Source organism: Dasypus novemcinctus, chromosome 15, assembly GCF_030445035.2.
Source record: "Dasypus novemcinctus isolate mDasNov1 chromosome 15, mDasNov1.1.hap2, whole genome shotgun sequence".
NCBI classification, from domain to species: Eukaryota; Metazoa; Chordata; class Mammalia; order Cingulata; family Dasypodidae; genus Dasypus; species Dasypus novemcinctus.
Genome location: NC_080687.1, coordinates 93,728,580 through 93,744,951, shown reverse-complemented (window position 1 = coordinate 93,744,951; position 16,372 = coordinate 93,728,580). Strand labels below are relative to the sequence as shown.

The 16,372-nt window shown below is 44.7% G+C and overlaps 1 protein-coding gene across 3 annotated transcripts in view; it reads right to left on the bottom strand.

The window, feature by feature from the left end:
• LRCH1 (leucine rich repeats and calponin homology domain containing 1) overlaps positions 1-16,372 on the bottom strand; it is a 212,148-nt gene that overhangs the window by 6,149 nt on the left and 189,627 nt on the right. For all 3 annotated transcript variants that reach the window (XM_058276670.2, XM_058276671.2, XM_071208279.1), the window contains one exon: positions 13,619-13,696. In XM_058276670.2, coding sequence (XP_058132653.1) covers positions 13,619-13,696 — 78 coding nt within the window. The remainder of the gene's footprint in view (positions 1-13,618; positions 13,697-16,372) is intronic.

Sequence of the window (16,372 nt, the reverse complement as noted above, 5' to 3'; positions counted from 1 at the left end):
ATGGGCGAGCGCACTGATCTGTGCTGCGACACAGGAGGGCCCCTTGCCCTTGGAGGGCGATCCAAGCAGGAAGCCCATCAAGCTCACCATCGGGGGTATCGGGAGACCCCAGCCAGCTCAGGGAAGGGGTCCACCTGGCCCCTCAGCTCACCTGACTTCTTGTCCTGCAGCAGATGCCTCGGGGCGGGCTGAAAGGCCAGTCCTGCGTGCTCTCTCCTCTCTGTAGCTCCTTTCTTCCCCGACAGCCACCTGCCACGCCAACCTCCAGGCCAGCTACTAGACGGCGGCGCAGCCACTCAAGTCAGCACATGTGCTGTGCTCGCTGCTCCCAGACCAGAGAGCGCCGGCGCCAACCTGCCGGCCTTAAAGCAAAGGCGCCGGAGCCTTCTTTCCACACGGGAGCTTGACCTGTCAGCTCCGCCGCGGGAGCGCCTGCAGGGGCAACTTCTCCCCTGTAAGGTGGCCGCCACACCACCTCCTGGAGGCCTGCGGGGAGACGCCTGCCACTGCTCCCTGACTCCACCCGGGCGCCGCTGCTTCCTCGCCCCCCTCCCTGAGGAGCTGCTTCCCAGGACCCCTGCCCCGCCACCCCCACGCCCCGCCCGCCACCCCCCGCAGGCCTTCTAGTCCCGGCGCAAACGCCCCCTTCCCCGCGTTTCACAGCGCTGTGTGCCCGGCTGCCTTGTCACCCTCTATCCTCTTTACTCTCCTAAGGCTCCCCTAGATCAGGGGTCCACGAACTGCAGCCTCAGGCCGACCCAACCCACAGCATGCTTTAGTGCGTGAAGTTTCTTGGAACACCACCAGGAAACTCATTTACGGAGGGTCCAAGCTGCCCTGGCCCCACGAAGCCAGAGCAGAGGAGTGGTGACAGAGACCTTCCCCTGCAAAGCCTGACGTGTTCGCTGTCTGGTTCTTTATGGGAAGTCTGCCGGGCCCCGGTCTGGCACGTGAGCTCTTGGAGGGCATGTTTCGTGGCCCCAGGGGACCCCAGCGCCTAACCCAGGACCCTGCATGAACAAGTCTCATTACATATCCGATGAACGAACAAACGCATCTGAGAATGGAAAACCCAGCAGCTGGACCCTGAGAGTTTTAAAGAGAAAAATACACAGTCTGTAAGCAGGATTAATTATTGAGAATTTCAAAATCTAAAGCCTCATTTTTAAAAATATGTTTCCTGAAAGGGAAATTCTCAGAGGCCCAATCCACACTGTCCTGGCAAATGCCGGGTAGAGGGAGGGCCTGGGACTCCTGCACAGATGAAAGCACGACCCAGAGGTGCACCCAGCAGTGAGGGCGGGGGTGTCAGGCTGAGGACTGCTCAGCGTGGCGGCTTCCAGCCCTGTGCTGCTTCCCGGAGTGTCAAAATATCCCATATCTAAAAGGGGCCAAAATGTCATTTTCAAACAGGAAAAAAATATACATTTCCTGAAATAAAATCATCTGGAAATACTTGTCACCCAGCCCAAGCCTACTTTTGGGCTGTTGAAATTTTATTCCATCTTCTAGCACTTTTACCTATTGGTTACTCTTTGTTTTTATGATTTGTCCAAAGACCAGCATGGATTTTAAGAGTTAACCCAAGCCAAAAAGCACTATAGTTAATTTCTTACTCAAGAACAAAAGGCGTCAATATAGCAAGTGTCTTTTTATCTTCGTGCACTGCTGAAATGCCCGTTCAGCTGCCCTGCTTTTAAGTCCCGTGGGGCCCCTTTCTTCCCCACCCCCCATTTCTTAAGTGTCTAATGGCTGAGGTCCCCTTCTTAAGGCAAGTGCGATGCACAGGAACCATAAATAGAAGGAAATCAGTTACTTGTTACTGCAAAATTTGGAAATCGTTAGCATTGCGTGTAAAGTTGAACCCAAGTGATTATTTAAAAAAGAAAACCAAATAATACCTGGTCATTTTTATCAAGCATTGGAAGGAAATATTGAAAAGTGGTCTCTCCTGTGAGAAGGAGATTTAGTATCCACTTATAAGTCACACAACTAAGTCCCTGAACTCTTCTCAGCCTCCAAGAGGCCAGCCAGGAAGCCCGCGTCGGCCAGGAGGCCAGGCAGCACGCAGCCTATGACGAGGCCTGGGCACTGCAGGAGAGAGCCATGGAAAGCTTAACGCTGAGTAGAACTTGCCAGACTGGCAGTGGGTGGGATAGTTAATTCAAGCATGAATTTTACCTGAAGGTCCACATTAACTGTGTTCTGCTAGTTACCCTACTACCTGATGAAATGGTATCATCCAACCAATCCCAAGAGCAGCAGCCCATTGGGGTACAGAGATAAATTAATGATGAGAAAGATGAAAACACATCCCAGTAGTACTCCAGGTGCCCAAGTTGAAAGACGAACGTAGCTAGAGAACTATGTTGCACCAACCCTGAAAAATTAAGTCTCATTGTACGTGATGGTTCTACTTAGTTTTTATCGAGAGTATTTTCTTCTAGGTGGCCACCCATATGCATCCACTCTTCGTCCTTTCTGTCCTCCTGCCCTGCCCCCCAGAAAAGGAAAATACACCCTTCGGTGACCCATAAAGGGAGACCTTGAAGTTCCGCAGTCCTGGACATGACCAACCGGCTGGAAACGTGGGAGCTACTCTGGGTCCACATGAATAAATATATCGATGGGCCAATAAAAACTTGGAATGATCACCCAAAATGTGTTTATTAAGCAATGTATGGCTCAGGGTGCTTTGTAAGACATTTGTACAAAGAGATTTTACTGTGTTACAGATTTGAGAGTACAAGGTAGCACCAAGGGCAGTTCAATACATCTGTGGCATATTTATACACAAATGAGGTTAGGTAAGTTCCAGATACCATCAGTCAACGCAAAGTTAGAAGGAAAAAGCTCAATTCATTCAAGATATGATCACATAAAGGTGCCTACGGGGAAAGTGCATCTGATTTAGCAACACAGAATCTTTATACTCTTCTAACTACGTTGGTTTTCCACAGTCTCAATGGCCATGGACACATGGAAATATTCAGAGAAATGAAATTATCTCCCTAGTAGCCATGTAGGAGGACTGTTTGCATCTCAGTAAACTAGAAATTTATCTTGAGGAAGTTAACTCTGTCATCTTGACAATCTAAGAAACATCTGGTTACCCAAGGTTTAAGCTGACTAAATAGGGATAAGTATCTTCACCTAGGAGCTGGGCCTCACATTATAAAAAGACACCTCAGAATCCAGGAATATCTTGGCCTAGATAAGATTCTAATGTTTTCCTATTAATTACAATCTGGTCATGCTGCTCAAAAAACAGCAATACTTGATAATGTAAGCATTTAAACTTAGAAATAAAAGTGGTTTGCCAGTTAATACCATTAGGAACCGAAGGTGAAATGAAGTTTCTAGCCCTGGACAAACTACACTTTTCTAAAATAAGAGCCATCTTATCACTGACCTCTGTCACAGTAACCCAAGCCCCAGGATGGAGAATGTTCCATGACTCGTGGCTTTAATAGAAAATAAATAGTCAAGTCAATCACATTCTGCATCTGTAGTTATTACATGATGCAGCAAAAAAGCAAAACCAACCATTACATTATTTAAAAATAGAAGCCTCCTCCGGAAAATGCCTTTCTAAGAGTCTCAGGGTGGCCTAACAAGTATTAAGAAGCAAAAACATAGGGAAATCTATGTGCGAGCAGATCCTCCAGTGGCGCTCTAATGCAATGGCTGCTTGTCCAAAGCATCCCCCCACCCCCGCATGGCTGTGCTCAAGCAGCGGGTGGGGACGCTGGCAGCAACCCACCCCGGTGCCCCATAGCCCCCACTGCGGGAAACGGGGAACCCACCCGAATTCCCAGCAAAGCAGCCATTTTCCGCATGGCATTTTTCAGCTTGGGCAAGAGTGCAATTATTAAACGTTTTTCAGAGGCCCAACTGGGCCTCCTCTGCAAAGTGGCCCTTCAACAGCGCAGTTTCCCAGGCCTGAATTAGGATTTGAGGTAATCCTAATTACCTAATTAGGATTGAGGGGCCCAAGACAAAGACCTCCACCCGCTAAGCCCCTCCACCTCTTCTGGAAGCCCCTTGGCTGCGCCCAGGGCAGGGCAAGCCCATGCAGGAGAGGGTGCAGGGGACACCGGGCCCTGCTGCTGAGGCCATGGGGCGAGGGCCCACTTGGCTGTGACTCTCCTTTCGCAGCGAGCAGGAGAAGGTATGCAATGGCAACTGCGCTCTGTAAGGCGTGTGCTCTGGAAGACCGGATTCGTAAACGTCCGGCTTCCAGCTGGAGGGAGCACCGAGGAGATGGCGGGGCCGGGCACTGGCCAGGCAGAGCTCGCAGGGAGCGGGGCCCGGGACGGCAGGGCAGGGCGCGGGGGCGCATGCGGGTGTTAGGCGGACAGCGCGCTCCAGCAGTAAGTGACCAAAGCCAGCGCTAGACAGAGAACGTAGACCAGACAGAAGCCCAGCAGGTCCCTGGAGCGCAGGGCAGGAGCTGGTTGTGGGGGGTTCTCCCCGCGGGCCAGCAGGGTGTCAACAGTCTTTCGAACGTGACGGAACTCCAACTGCAGGATGTCATACGGAGAGCAGAGGTCAGCCTATCCCGGCAGCCGTCAGGACAGAAAGAGAGTGCAGACGATTAAAAAGACACCAGGACAGGGGAGAGAAGCATATTGTTTTGGTTACTAGCAAACAGCAGGGTTCTGTAAGCCCTCATCTCAGGCAGGTAACACCCTGCTCGCCATCAGGGCTTTGAATCCACTCCATCAGGAAAGGGGGCTCCCCAGCGTCCTTTCACGCAGACCGAAGAACTCCTTCGCCCAGAAACCTCATCTGGGGGAAGAGTGTGTCCTGCAGTCTGCACGTCCTGCTGGCCTGCCCAGCATCTTCACGTGGAAGTGGCCTCATGTGCTCACCGGAGGCCTGAAACCAAGGGCATTTCAATTGGGATGCGTAAGGCTTAACCTGACTAAAGGAAGACCCATCCACTTTCAAGTTTAACCCCCGCCTCCTCGCCATTCTCCTAATGCTTCTACTACCCTGGTCTTTGAAGACTGAGGGTAGAATATTTCTCTCCGAAACTTGATATAGAAACCTAGTTTATTTTTGTTTTAAGCATTGCTGTTAAGCTCTGGAGATGACACAGTCTAATTATGTCTCTACGTGTCAAAAACGTTAAATTTTCTATTTTTGCAACTCTACATAAACTGAGGTTTGGAGGAGGCTTCTTGGATGTGCAGTTAGAGTGGAAGTATATTATTCCAGTTGTGGGTTGTGATGTAAATTTCTTCACAAACACGAGTGGACCCTCGTGCTTTGTCTGCTTGGCAGTCACCATAGAAAAGGCACACCACTTACTTCATCAACTAAATGCAAAAGAAATGAAAGTGTTCGGTTCTCTGGGTTTGGCCTCAGGTTGCCTGTTGCTGTCAGGGAGCCAATGGTTCTCTGATACACTGAATTCCTGAATCAGAAATGACCTCAGCTTCAAGTGAATGGTGATGATAACTGAAATTTATGTCAGTAAGAGACGAGTGTGGCTTGTTTCCAAATGAAACAAGCATTGAAAATATTTATGACACATTTCATTATTTCATAAGTGCAACTTTATCTCCAAATTCAGCAAAGCATTTAAAATATATGCAATCTATATTTTATATAACGCTTTGCTACAGTATTGACCTATGGCCAAAACAAATGCAAATCAAAGAGCAACAGAAAGGGGATTCTAAGTTTGCCTTGCTTGTTCTTCCGAAGTCAACTTGGCACACTCAGGTAAGTGGGAATACTTGAATAAGATTAAAAACATTCCAACTTTACTTTGATTGATGAACATATAGATACTCCTCACAAAAGACTTTTTTTAGATACTAATAAAGCATGCTAAATCTATTCAGATAAATATTCAACGTCTTAGCTCTTTGGAGTTGGAGGAATCAACCCACCACTGTCAGAGTTTTCCCAACAAAACAGCTGCAGATAGACTGGACTTTGCTGGGAGGATGAGTGGGAGACTACTGGCAAGGATCCGCAGAGGAGGTGCATCTAGGACAAGATGCTTTCTACTGTGTTAAGAATTTTCTATTGCAGTGTTGGTACTCCACCAGCAAAATGTGAACAAAGCAGACATAACGGAAAACAAGGCATCCACAAGCGGAAGTGTGATTTTCACGAAGGTGGCATTCCCATACCAAAGGCACACCATGCCGCCATCTCCAGCAAGCATTTTTTAATGCACTTGCCAGCACCCTGAGGCTGAAGCCTGGCCTGCTCCCTGCAAAATCCCATCAGAAAATGAGCGTCAGGTCGTCTTCGACGCTTTCAGTGAGCTGATACAGTAGTACTCGCCTCATGCACGCGGCCGACAACGGACCCTTCTTCCCATTCGGAAAATATTTTCGTGATACCACAGATTCTGGGCTTAATTTGGATTCCAGTCGGTAGGCTCAGAGCCACAGTACATGGTGTGGGTTTAAATTAAATCTCTGTCTCTTAAAAAACCAGCGATGGCTCTAAGCCTGCCTGAACACCATGGAGCACGGCCGTGGCTCTGGGGCCGCCCGCCCCCACCGCCCACCAGCCGCAGGAGGAGCCGCTCCCAGCAAGCGCGCTGGAGCGCCCACCATCACTGAAGAGGCTGAGGGACGTCGGGGTCTTCTGACCCCCGAGTGTCCTAAATGCCCATTTTAATGACAGGGGCTTTGAGCTTCTTCCTTCTTTCTCAAAATTAAAATTGACTATAAAAGACTAGAAAATACTGAAGAGGCAAAACATCATGTACTTACAGAACGTTAGTCAAGGTATTGGTATTTGAAAAACAGTTAACAGAATCCCCAGAGGCAGTGCGTATGCCACTCCCACTATACTGACCACAGCCACAGTCTCGGGAGGTGTCAATGCTTGTTTAGGGTCAACAGCAGCGGCAGCGTCTGGGATCGATGTTAAACAGCTGCTCAGTTTCCCCAAATACGAGGGCCACAGAAATGCAGACAGACCAGGTGACCAGACAACCGTGGACCTCTGAGAGACAGGTTAAATTTCAAAGCTCCCTAGCTCACTGCAGTGTTGTGTGTAAAACAACAGTCTAAAAGCTGACCAGAACTAGGTGTAAGTTCTCTTTGGAACTTTAGAGTGTGTTCAGTTTATTTAAATATGGTTTTAATTCTCTAATACTTACAAAATACTTTTAAAAGTAGAATTCATCACAGCACAGGATCAGCTTGGAAAATTGAATGCTCTAATTTTTTAATGGCAAGGATTAATCTGTTGGTGGTGGTGGTGGTGGGATTTCCAGAGTATTCTCCAAATATTTGGGAGCTGACTGCCAACTTTATGGACTTACGGGAATACATTAACATCAGAAAGCCAACTGATCTAGAAGTATAATTTAAAACTATTTGAAGTAGTAACGGAAAACCTTTGTACCACTGATATATGGAGAGTGGTCACTGGAGGTTCTGAGGGAAGGGCGAGGGAAGAATAGGCAGGACGTGGGGCATTTTGGGGACATTGGGATTGTTTTGCATGATATTGCAATGATGGTTACAGGCCATTATATATTTTGCCAAAACCTATAAAATTGTATGGTGCAAAGTGTAAACCATTATGTAAACCACAGACCATCATTAGTAGCAATGCTTCATTATTTATCAATTGTAACAAATGTACCATACTAATGAAGATGTTAACAGGGGCAAATGTGAGAGAGGGAGAGGAGGAGGTATATGGGAAACTCCTACATTTTCAATGTAACTTTCCTGTAATCTAAAACTTGTTAAAAATAAAGTGAAAAATAAAATAAATAAGCTCCTTGCAGCTACTGCTTCTAAGATGCTCTATACTGGGTCACGCACGCACCAGGCTCTCAGGACTCTGACCAAGGGTGCCCCCACCCCAGGAGGCTCACAAGGATGAAAGGATGTTTACACAAGTAAGAAACACTTCAGGAGATTTGGGAGGGGTGTCTGATTATACGAGGCAGAATATGGCTAATTTTTATAAACTGAATTTAAAAAATCAATGTTAATAAAATAATAAACATGTTGGTCTGTATCTCTGGTTATTCAACCTCACAATGACCCGGTATGAGTGAAAATTAAGAGAAATCTCACAATGAGAATTCCATGCCCCTCAAAAGTGTACAATTTAAATTGACACTAAAGTATACTGATTTGGGGAGGAAAGAGATATACGTCTTAAAGAGTTAAGGAATTCATTTCTCCTATTGTCAAGATTACAAAAAACAAAACAAAACAAAAAGGTGGCCTCAATTTAGAGATCGCCTTTCAATAAAAAATTCCTGATCACGTACAGCTGTATAATTTCACACGCCCTCGCCACAGGCGTAAAGCAGGCAAGTTATTACCATGACTTTCAAAGAGAAAGTCTCATTTTAAAAAAAAAGGGAAGAGCAGGGCAGCTGTAGCTCAGTGGCTGAGCGCCTGCTGCACATGTACGAGGTCCAGGGTTCAATCCCTGGTGCCTCCTAGAACAAAACAGAACAAAAGTACAACAGGAAGGTACTGACCAGAAGAGACGCTCCACGCCGACTTCACGCGCAGGAACACAGGCCGCTAGACCCTGAGCGTCCGCGGGAAGTCACTGTTCACTCCGCGGGCAGGAGCAGAGGTGGAGGACGCCCGGGGCTCGCCGGGTGGGGGGCGACACCGATTCGCCTCCCGCCAGAACAGAGGCCGCAACGGCCACCACCCTCCCACTGCGACTAACCCCCTTCTCCATGATCTCTCGGGGGACAGCAAGGAAGACCAAGGGCCGGGGCTGGAGAACCCCGTGTGTTTCCTGTGCTGAGTCCCCCCCTCACCTCAAAACCATGAAACCGTGCAGGGAAGTCTCTTAAATAAGGACCTCGGCCCCTTACGGTGTTGGAGGCCAAGGCTACTTGTTTAACATTGAACAGAGATTTCCCTGGTGAGCCAAAGAAGCATGTTTCCTAATACTTCTTAAAGAGATTTTAGTAACATATAGACTACCTAAAATGCCCCCCTTTAGCCACATTCAGAAATACCTAATACTTTCGATGCCTCATAAATCAGAGATTTCTCCTGGCTTGAGAGTGGACTGGCGAGAGCCCTGAAGAGCCCTGCCCTCGGATCCGGGTGGGAAGCCCCAGTCGCCAACCACGAATCGCTCACGTGGAAGGGACAGTCCAGGACGGCCCTGGAGAAGGCAGAGGAAGCCGCAGGACGTTCACGCAGCCTCACGCCCCACGACCGAGGGCGGGTCAGGCTTTTGTCTTTGGGAGGTACTGGGGATTGAACCTGGGCCTTCGTACGTGCAAATCAGGTGCTCAGCTACTGGGCTACACCCGCCTGCCGCCCGGTGGCCCCGAGAATGTGGAAGGCCACCAAGGCCCACGGGGCTGCCTGTGTTCGAGGCCAACCCGACCCTCGCACCAGCGGTCAAGAAAGCTGCGCAGTCTGACCAGCAACACCTGCACACCACGAGGGCCCACGGATGTGCCAGGGCGACACCCCTACATCCCCGGCTTTCCAGGGCCCCCACCTGTGGTTCCGTGGCGATACACTGCAGCGGCGCAGACGGGCAGCAGCTGTGGAGCTGCAGGATCTGGCTGTGCTTCCACGGAGTATTGCAGCTCAAAGAAACCATGCTTAGGAGTAGAACGCTCCCCCCCAAAGGAAATCTTTTCTGCAAATCCAGTATATACCATTGCTAAAAAAGGAATTCCTGTGGATAAAGCCGGGGGAGGCAGGAATGAGCGGTGCCCCCACTGGCCCCCTCGCCTCCTGAGCAGCCCACTCTAAAGAAGACAGGGCTCCTCCCCCGGCCACGGTGACATCCACGGCCAAGAGAAGGAAGAGGAAGCCTCGGGGGGTTCACAAACAGCTTTACGCCCCCACGACCCGGGGGGCATCAGGGTTTTTTTAGGAGGTTCGGGGATTGAACCCAGGACCTTGGCCCCATGGAGCAGTTAGCTGAGGAGGGAACTTGTCACAAGCAGGCGACGTCCGTCTAGAAAGAGAAGAGGCTCTGGGCACTGACAGACCTGAGGGAGCCGCAGGCTCCGCTCCTTCCCAGGCTGCCAGCGCGCGATGCTCCTCCCTCCTGGGCCTCAGCCTCCTCACGGAAAAGACCGTTTTCCTCGACCCTCAACGGTGAGCACTCATGAGGACTCGTTTATGAAACAGCAAGGCCTCAGGCAATGCTAACTGCTGGAGAGGGACGGGTTTGCTTCCAGGCACAGGGGGCGAACCTCTGGAACCCGCCCCCAGAACGCCCGGCTTGCCCTCACTTCACTCACATCCTCTTCCCTCTCGCTCACTCACTTCCTTCCAGGGTAGCTGGGCCTGCTCCCCTCTTTTGTGCCTGGTTAGCCGGGGAATGGGTCCCAAGTGGAAAAACAACAAAGAAGAAACCTACGGCAGCAGGAAGGAACAGGACCTACCCCGAAACGACCACCTTAAGGCACAGGATCCCCTCCACACAATTTTATCCATTTCAGTTTTAAGGGCCTTTCCTTGGCATTCTAACCAACGAACCCCCACCCCACCCCAGAATCCCCCAAACCTCCTGGCTAGTCCACCTCCTGTCGCTCCACCAGACTTCTCCATAACCCAACTGTCAACTTCTGCTCTTGGTTCATCTCCTTTCGCCTGGTGGAACCTCCTGTTCCAAATCTGGTCCCAGCTCCTGGACTAAGAGCCAAAGAAGCAGCCCCAGCTTTCTACATACCTCACAAGGAACAGCCAGAGGCCTAGAGTTGCCTTGCCTGTCTGCATACTCGGATCTTCTGAGTGTAAGCACCTGCAATGCTGAATGCAGCCAGCACAAATGATCAAAATTCACAGCTCAGCCACACAACAACCACTGTCCCCTAAAACATACTGTAAAAACGAAAAACCGAGCTTAAAATACCATGTTGAACAGTTGTATTTTCGCAGTGAATTTAGGCACCATTTTGCCACATCCTGTGTGGACACATTGCCTGGATATACAACGAACGACAGAGTGGTTCTAGCTACTGAACCACACAGTAACATTTCTTGTGAAATGTGCCCAACTTGGGAAAAATAAACGGGACTGTGCTCCTAGAGACTTCTCAAGAAAATATAATAAACTGTAACAATCTGGACAATTTAAAAAATGCTTCCAGCCCATTGTATTCTTTTATATGCAATAATTTAAATCTACTCAGCTACTGCATTCCATCCATATGAATCTAACTAAATTATATAAACTGCCAACCCTGATTTTGGCTTGCAGTTTCAAGCTATGACTCTATTATAAGGAGCAACAAAATTAGACTTAGAGCTTTTGGGTTTTGTGTGTAGGAAGGATTCATTCTGAATAGAGAAGAAAGTAGGAAAAGCTTGCAAAATAAGGGGAATTAACTATATTCGTCACTGGGAAATCAATGAGTGTTTTGTTAACCCAAATACCGTTTGAAGAAAATAATAAGTAATCATCTAGATCCTCTACTTTTTAAGTGCCAGGCATTTCATAAATGTTTAATTGTAGGTGGAGAATGCTTGCAAGTAGATTTGTGATAAAATTCATCTTTTTAGTGTAAATCATCAATTGTAGTGTGCCACATACACATTCAAAACATCAACCCTCCTATGCAGAGAAAGAAGCATAAATATGTAAAGGGGAGGAGCTCTTTTGACCCCTAACTTAAATTGTATTCCTAGATGAAAACATTTCCCTATGCATTGTATAAATGAAAATGTCCTGCTTTGTGTATATAGAAAGATTTGCCAACTTCTTGGCAATTTCTGGTTTCCTACCAATATTCCTTCCTTAAACATATCTTATCAAAGAAGTTCAACTGCTAACCAACAGGCTTTTCCTCATAGTGATGTATTTAATTGTAACTCTGGCTGCTAGTTAAATGCAATTGGATTATCTATCAGGATGAGATATATACACACAACGCAAACTTGAAAATCACCTCCAACTTTAAAACCAATTTAAAAAAAAACCCTAAGTGATTTATTTCTTACTGAGCTTAATAAAATGGGATATTGGCAAAAAAAGGTCATTAGCTAGAATATTCGGAAACATGATAAATATTGCTCTGTATTTTGTTGGTAATTTAATTTCCCTTTCCCCACTTTAAAAGGAAATTATTACCAATCTTTACTCACAATAAGTGGTTTAGGGCATTTCCTTTTCGTTTTTTATCTGTAAGCCAAAAATTATTGATGAGTTTTAAAAAAATCACAGGAGATTAGTTCATTCACTCATCAGTGATTTCTGGTTTACATACAAATGATCTACCATCTGAAACACAGTATGACAGTTTTGATTCACACATGGGAAATCTTATTAGCCCACGACAGAACCAAATTATTAGATAAGGTCAGACTATAAGTATTTCCACATATATTCAAAGTCAAGAATATATATACAATATTAAATATATACAATATTAAAATATGCACAAACAATACACACAGATTAACTTGCAGAAAGCAGAACTGCTCAAACATATTTAGACTACTAAATAAAAATCACAGTATTTTAAAGACGAATTTGTAAGTTTCTCTTTTTTAAAAATTGATACAGTTCTGACTTAAGATGCCTTAACAATTCTTTCCATTTCTTCAAATAAGATTAAAAGCCTATCACTAACCCTCTATCCTGGATCCTACGACAAGCTAAGAAGAAGCAAAAGAGGAAAGGAAGGGAAGTAGGAAGAAAGAAAGGAAAGAGAGAGAAAGAAAGAGAGAAAGAAGAAGGGGGAGCCTTTTCCAATTTCATTAAATAACTCCTATTACTGATTAGAATTACTCTGAAATGTAATCTCTTCATATAGTCAAAAGCAGTACATCATGATAAAATTTTAGTTACTTTATCCCTGGGACATTAGTAAAAACAGAAGAAAATGATAAGAAATATAATTTCTGCCCATTTCTGTTTATCATAATGATGATGACCTTCTCTCCTTATATTGCCACCCCAATTTCTAAGAGCACTTGCTCATGGTGCCATTAAGAAATCATTTTACTTTACTAATAGTTAGGTCTTTGAAAAACTCCAAAGCCAGCCACAGAGAATTCTCTAAAGAGAACTCCAACTGGGACGACAGCAGACCAAAGGAGAAAATGTAAATGCAAAGAGTTCACAAACTATAAAGCAACATACAAACATTATTATTATTAATGGTAGTCATTAATAATAACAATAATGATAATATTTTCAATGTTGATACGTTTTGACCCACATAGTCAAAATGCAACCACAGTTAATGAAAATTTAAAAATTAGCAGTTAAGCTACAGATGTGCTTTGCTGAAGAGTTTAGGTAAAAGGAACCATCAGCTCCCAATATCCATGCTACCAAACCTAAAAGAAAGCTTGCTAGGGCCTCAGCAATTTCTGGTCTTGGAGTACAGAGAATCAAGGTGATGTCTTTTTTTTTTAAAATACAGAATTCCACATTTATTTAAATAAATTTCTCCTTTTTCCTCAAAACTGAATATACTACTTAAAGTCATTTTGATTGTTTTTGCAAGAGAAATTTAACCCAAACGTTTTCTAACTTATTCAATGTTATTCCTCAAGAACGGTTAGACTAAAAAGGATATACAAAGTTGTACATCTGTACAATGGCACAGATACATACATTAAATACATTGTTAAACTAAAGCCATTAATATTTGGACTAAGTTTGATGTTACCTCGGGGACTCCTAATTTTCGACAAGCTTCCAAAAAGTTTTCCACATTTCTTCTGCATTTGGCCATGCTGAGTTTGGGCTATAAATGCAAAGATGGAGAAATAATGTATTAGTACAAGAGAAACCACATTAATTACAGGTTACATTTTAAACTTCCTAAATGGCACAAGAAATACAAGTTTATTGGAGAAAAAGAAAACACACACATCAGTAAATAGAAGAAAATAAAAATGAGAAACCTCTGCCTAGAGATAATAACAATATTTTTGGATTCTTTATATGTACATAAAGAATATATATAGCATATATATATATACATAAAACTTTTTATGGCATCATACTGTTGTATAAAACCCACTAGGATTCACCTAAAAGGACACACAGACATCTTTCCCCATCAGTAACTGTATTTCTGTAGGAAGAGTTCAATTTACCAGGCCAATCAGTCTCCTTCCCACCAAAGTCACGGGTTTGATTCGAAAGAGGCAGCAGCAAAGTAAGCAACATGAATTTCGGGGGATATTCACAACTTTACCAAGAGCCTCTCAAAATCGAGTTGACCCTGGCAATGGATGACTTAGAAGGTGTGGGATGAGTGAGAGATACGTTTGGCTCACACCTTTTAATTTTTCCCTGGCAGGTTTTAAATGCTTTCCCACTACACTTCAATATTCCACTCTTAGCTCCCTTGAAAGGAGGCAAGGAGCTTCAGTGTCGCTCACTGTTTGGTGGACAAGCAAGGCTCTCTAAAGACTGACTGATACCTAACACACAGGGGCCAAGTGACTCTCACTCCATTTCATAGGGGCCCAGAGCAATCTTCAAGAAATCTAAATTTGCACAGCATTTGTTTAAAAAATGAAAAGAAAAAAATTCTCCTTCTCCCATACACATACATATTAAAAAAAAAAAAAAAGCCTGCTGCCAGGGAGAACAGTTTGGTTGGGAGGCTCAGCAAATACCTTTTCTTTGGCTACAGAGGAAAGCCTGTGCCAAAGGGGACCTTGAAAGGATGGGCAAGAAGTTGCTTGGGTGGTTTTGTCTCCCCCTGGCGTGTCTTAAGATAAGACCACTGCAGTAAGCCTCATGCAAACAGAAGGAAAAGGCATGGGCAAGGTGAAGTGGGGATACCAGAAGACAATACATAAGGTGAAAATACGCCATAGTTATTGAAACAGATGTTTATGAACCACATGGGGAAATATTTAGGTTATAATAATAAAGTATACACGAAGAACTCACAATTAAATGGAAAACAAAATGCCAAAATGTTAACAGTCATCTGAGTGATGGGATAACAGGATTTTTCTTTTGCTTTGCTGTTTTTTTTCCTCTGATAAGCCATTATTTCCCATTACTTTTTCAATTTTAAAAATTTCATTTACAGAAGAAAAAAGTGAAAATCAAAATATTTCTAAAAGAGTAGAGCCTATTTTCTAAAGAATTAATAAAGTACACAAATGTGCATTGATAAATGCTTCACTAGGTCATCTTACACTTTGGAAAATGATAACTGTACATTCAAATTGGGGGAAGAGGAGCCTAGAGTTTCTTCTCATGATTGGAAAAAATTACTACATGAGAATTTGTCACATAGCTCAGAGCAACTTCACAGCACGTTGTACTTCATTAAAAAAATACAAGTTTCATATTAGATTACAGAACAGAATTAACCGCCCTGCATAAGGCTCCTAGAGGCAGCAGATTCAAAAGCAAGAAAACTTTTTTCTTTTTACCAAATCAATTTTATTGATACATATTAATACAGCATAAACCCATCCAAAGTGTACAGAAAATTGACCTTTTTTCCAATGTTGTCTGAAGCAAAATAAAAGCAGTCTGGCATTTGAAAGGAAAATATGTTCCAAAGTATAGAACTAAGGACTGTATTTTCTGCATGATATTTCTATAAACCCACAACTGCTCTAAGTAAAAAAAAAAAAAAGATAAGGCAGAGAATAGGAAACCTGAGCATTGAAATGGGATCATCAGCTAACTTTTCCTGCTGCCAAGAAAACAGAAATTGGGACAAATAATGCAACTGGGAAATGTTCCTGGGAGGAGTACAGAGGGGCCTGCACGAGGCTTTCACCGGTCCACTGATAACACGATGCTGGGTGAACACTTTCCATTGAAACTAGGGGTTCTGAATTTTGAAACTCTGCTATATGTTCACCAATGATAAAAACGGCCTACATTTAGGGGTACTTTAACGTGTCAACCGCAATGTCGAGAGCTTCCTATGTATTGCCTCATTTCATCCTGACAGGTATATGCCCATTATGGAGAAGAGCAAATTACGTTAAAAAAGGGGTTAAGGAACTGGCACAGAGTTGTACATCATTAAAAGGAAATCTAGGGTTTAAATTGAAACAGTTTAACTTCGGAGCCTGCACTCTGAGGCCCTAAACTACTCTGCCTCTCCTAACAAATAGAAAACTGTGTGGATAAAAATTTTGTCTTCTTCTTCACATGCTAAACTTGACAGGTGCTTCGAAAACAAGCTGAGCTCTGACTCTTCCCCTGTCACCTGGGCTTCCTAAAGATGGCTCTGCGTCTCTCATGACCTCTCTCTTTTTTAAATTCTTTTTTTTTTTAACCTGTAGCGTCGATATAGTACCTCCTTTGTCTTTGCTACAAAAATATTACATTACTGTTAACTGCAGTTTATAAATTAAATTAATTCTATTTTCCCACCTATCACACCCTGTGATAGAGGAACGTTCTTGTATCTGTATCAGTAACCACAGTCACC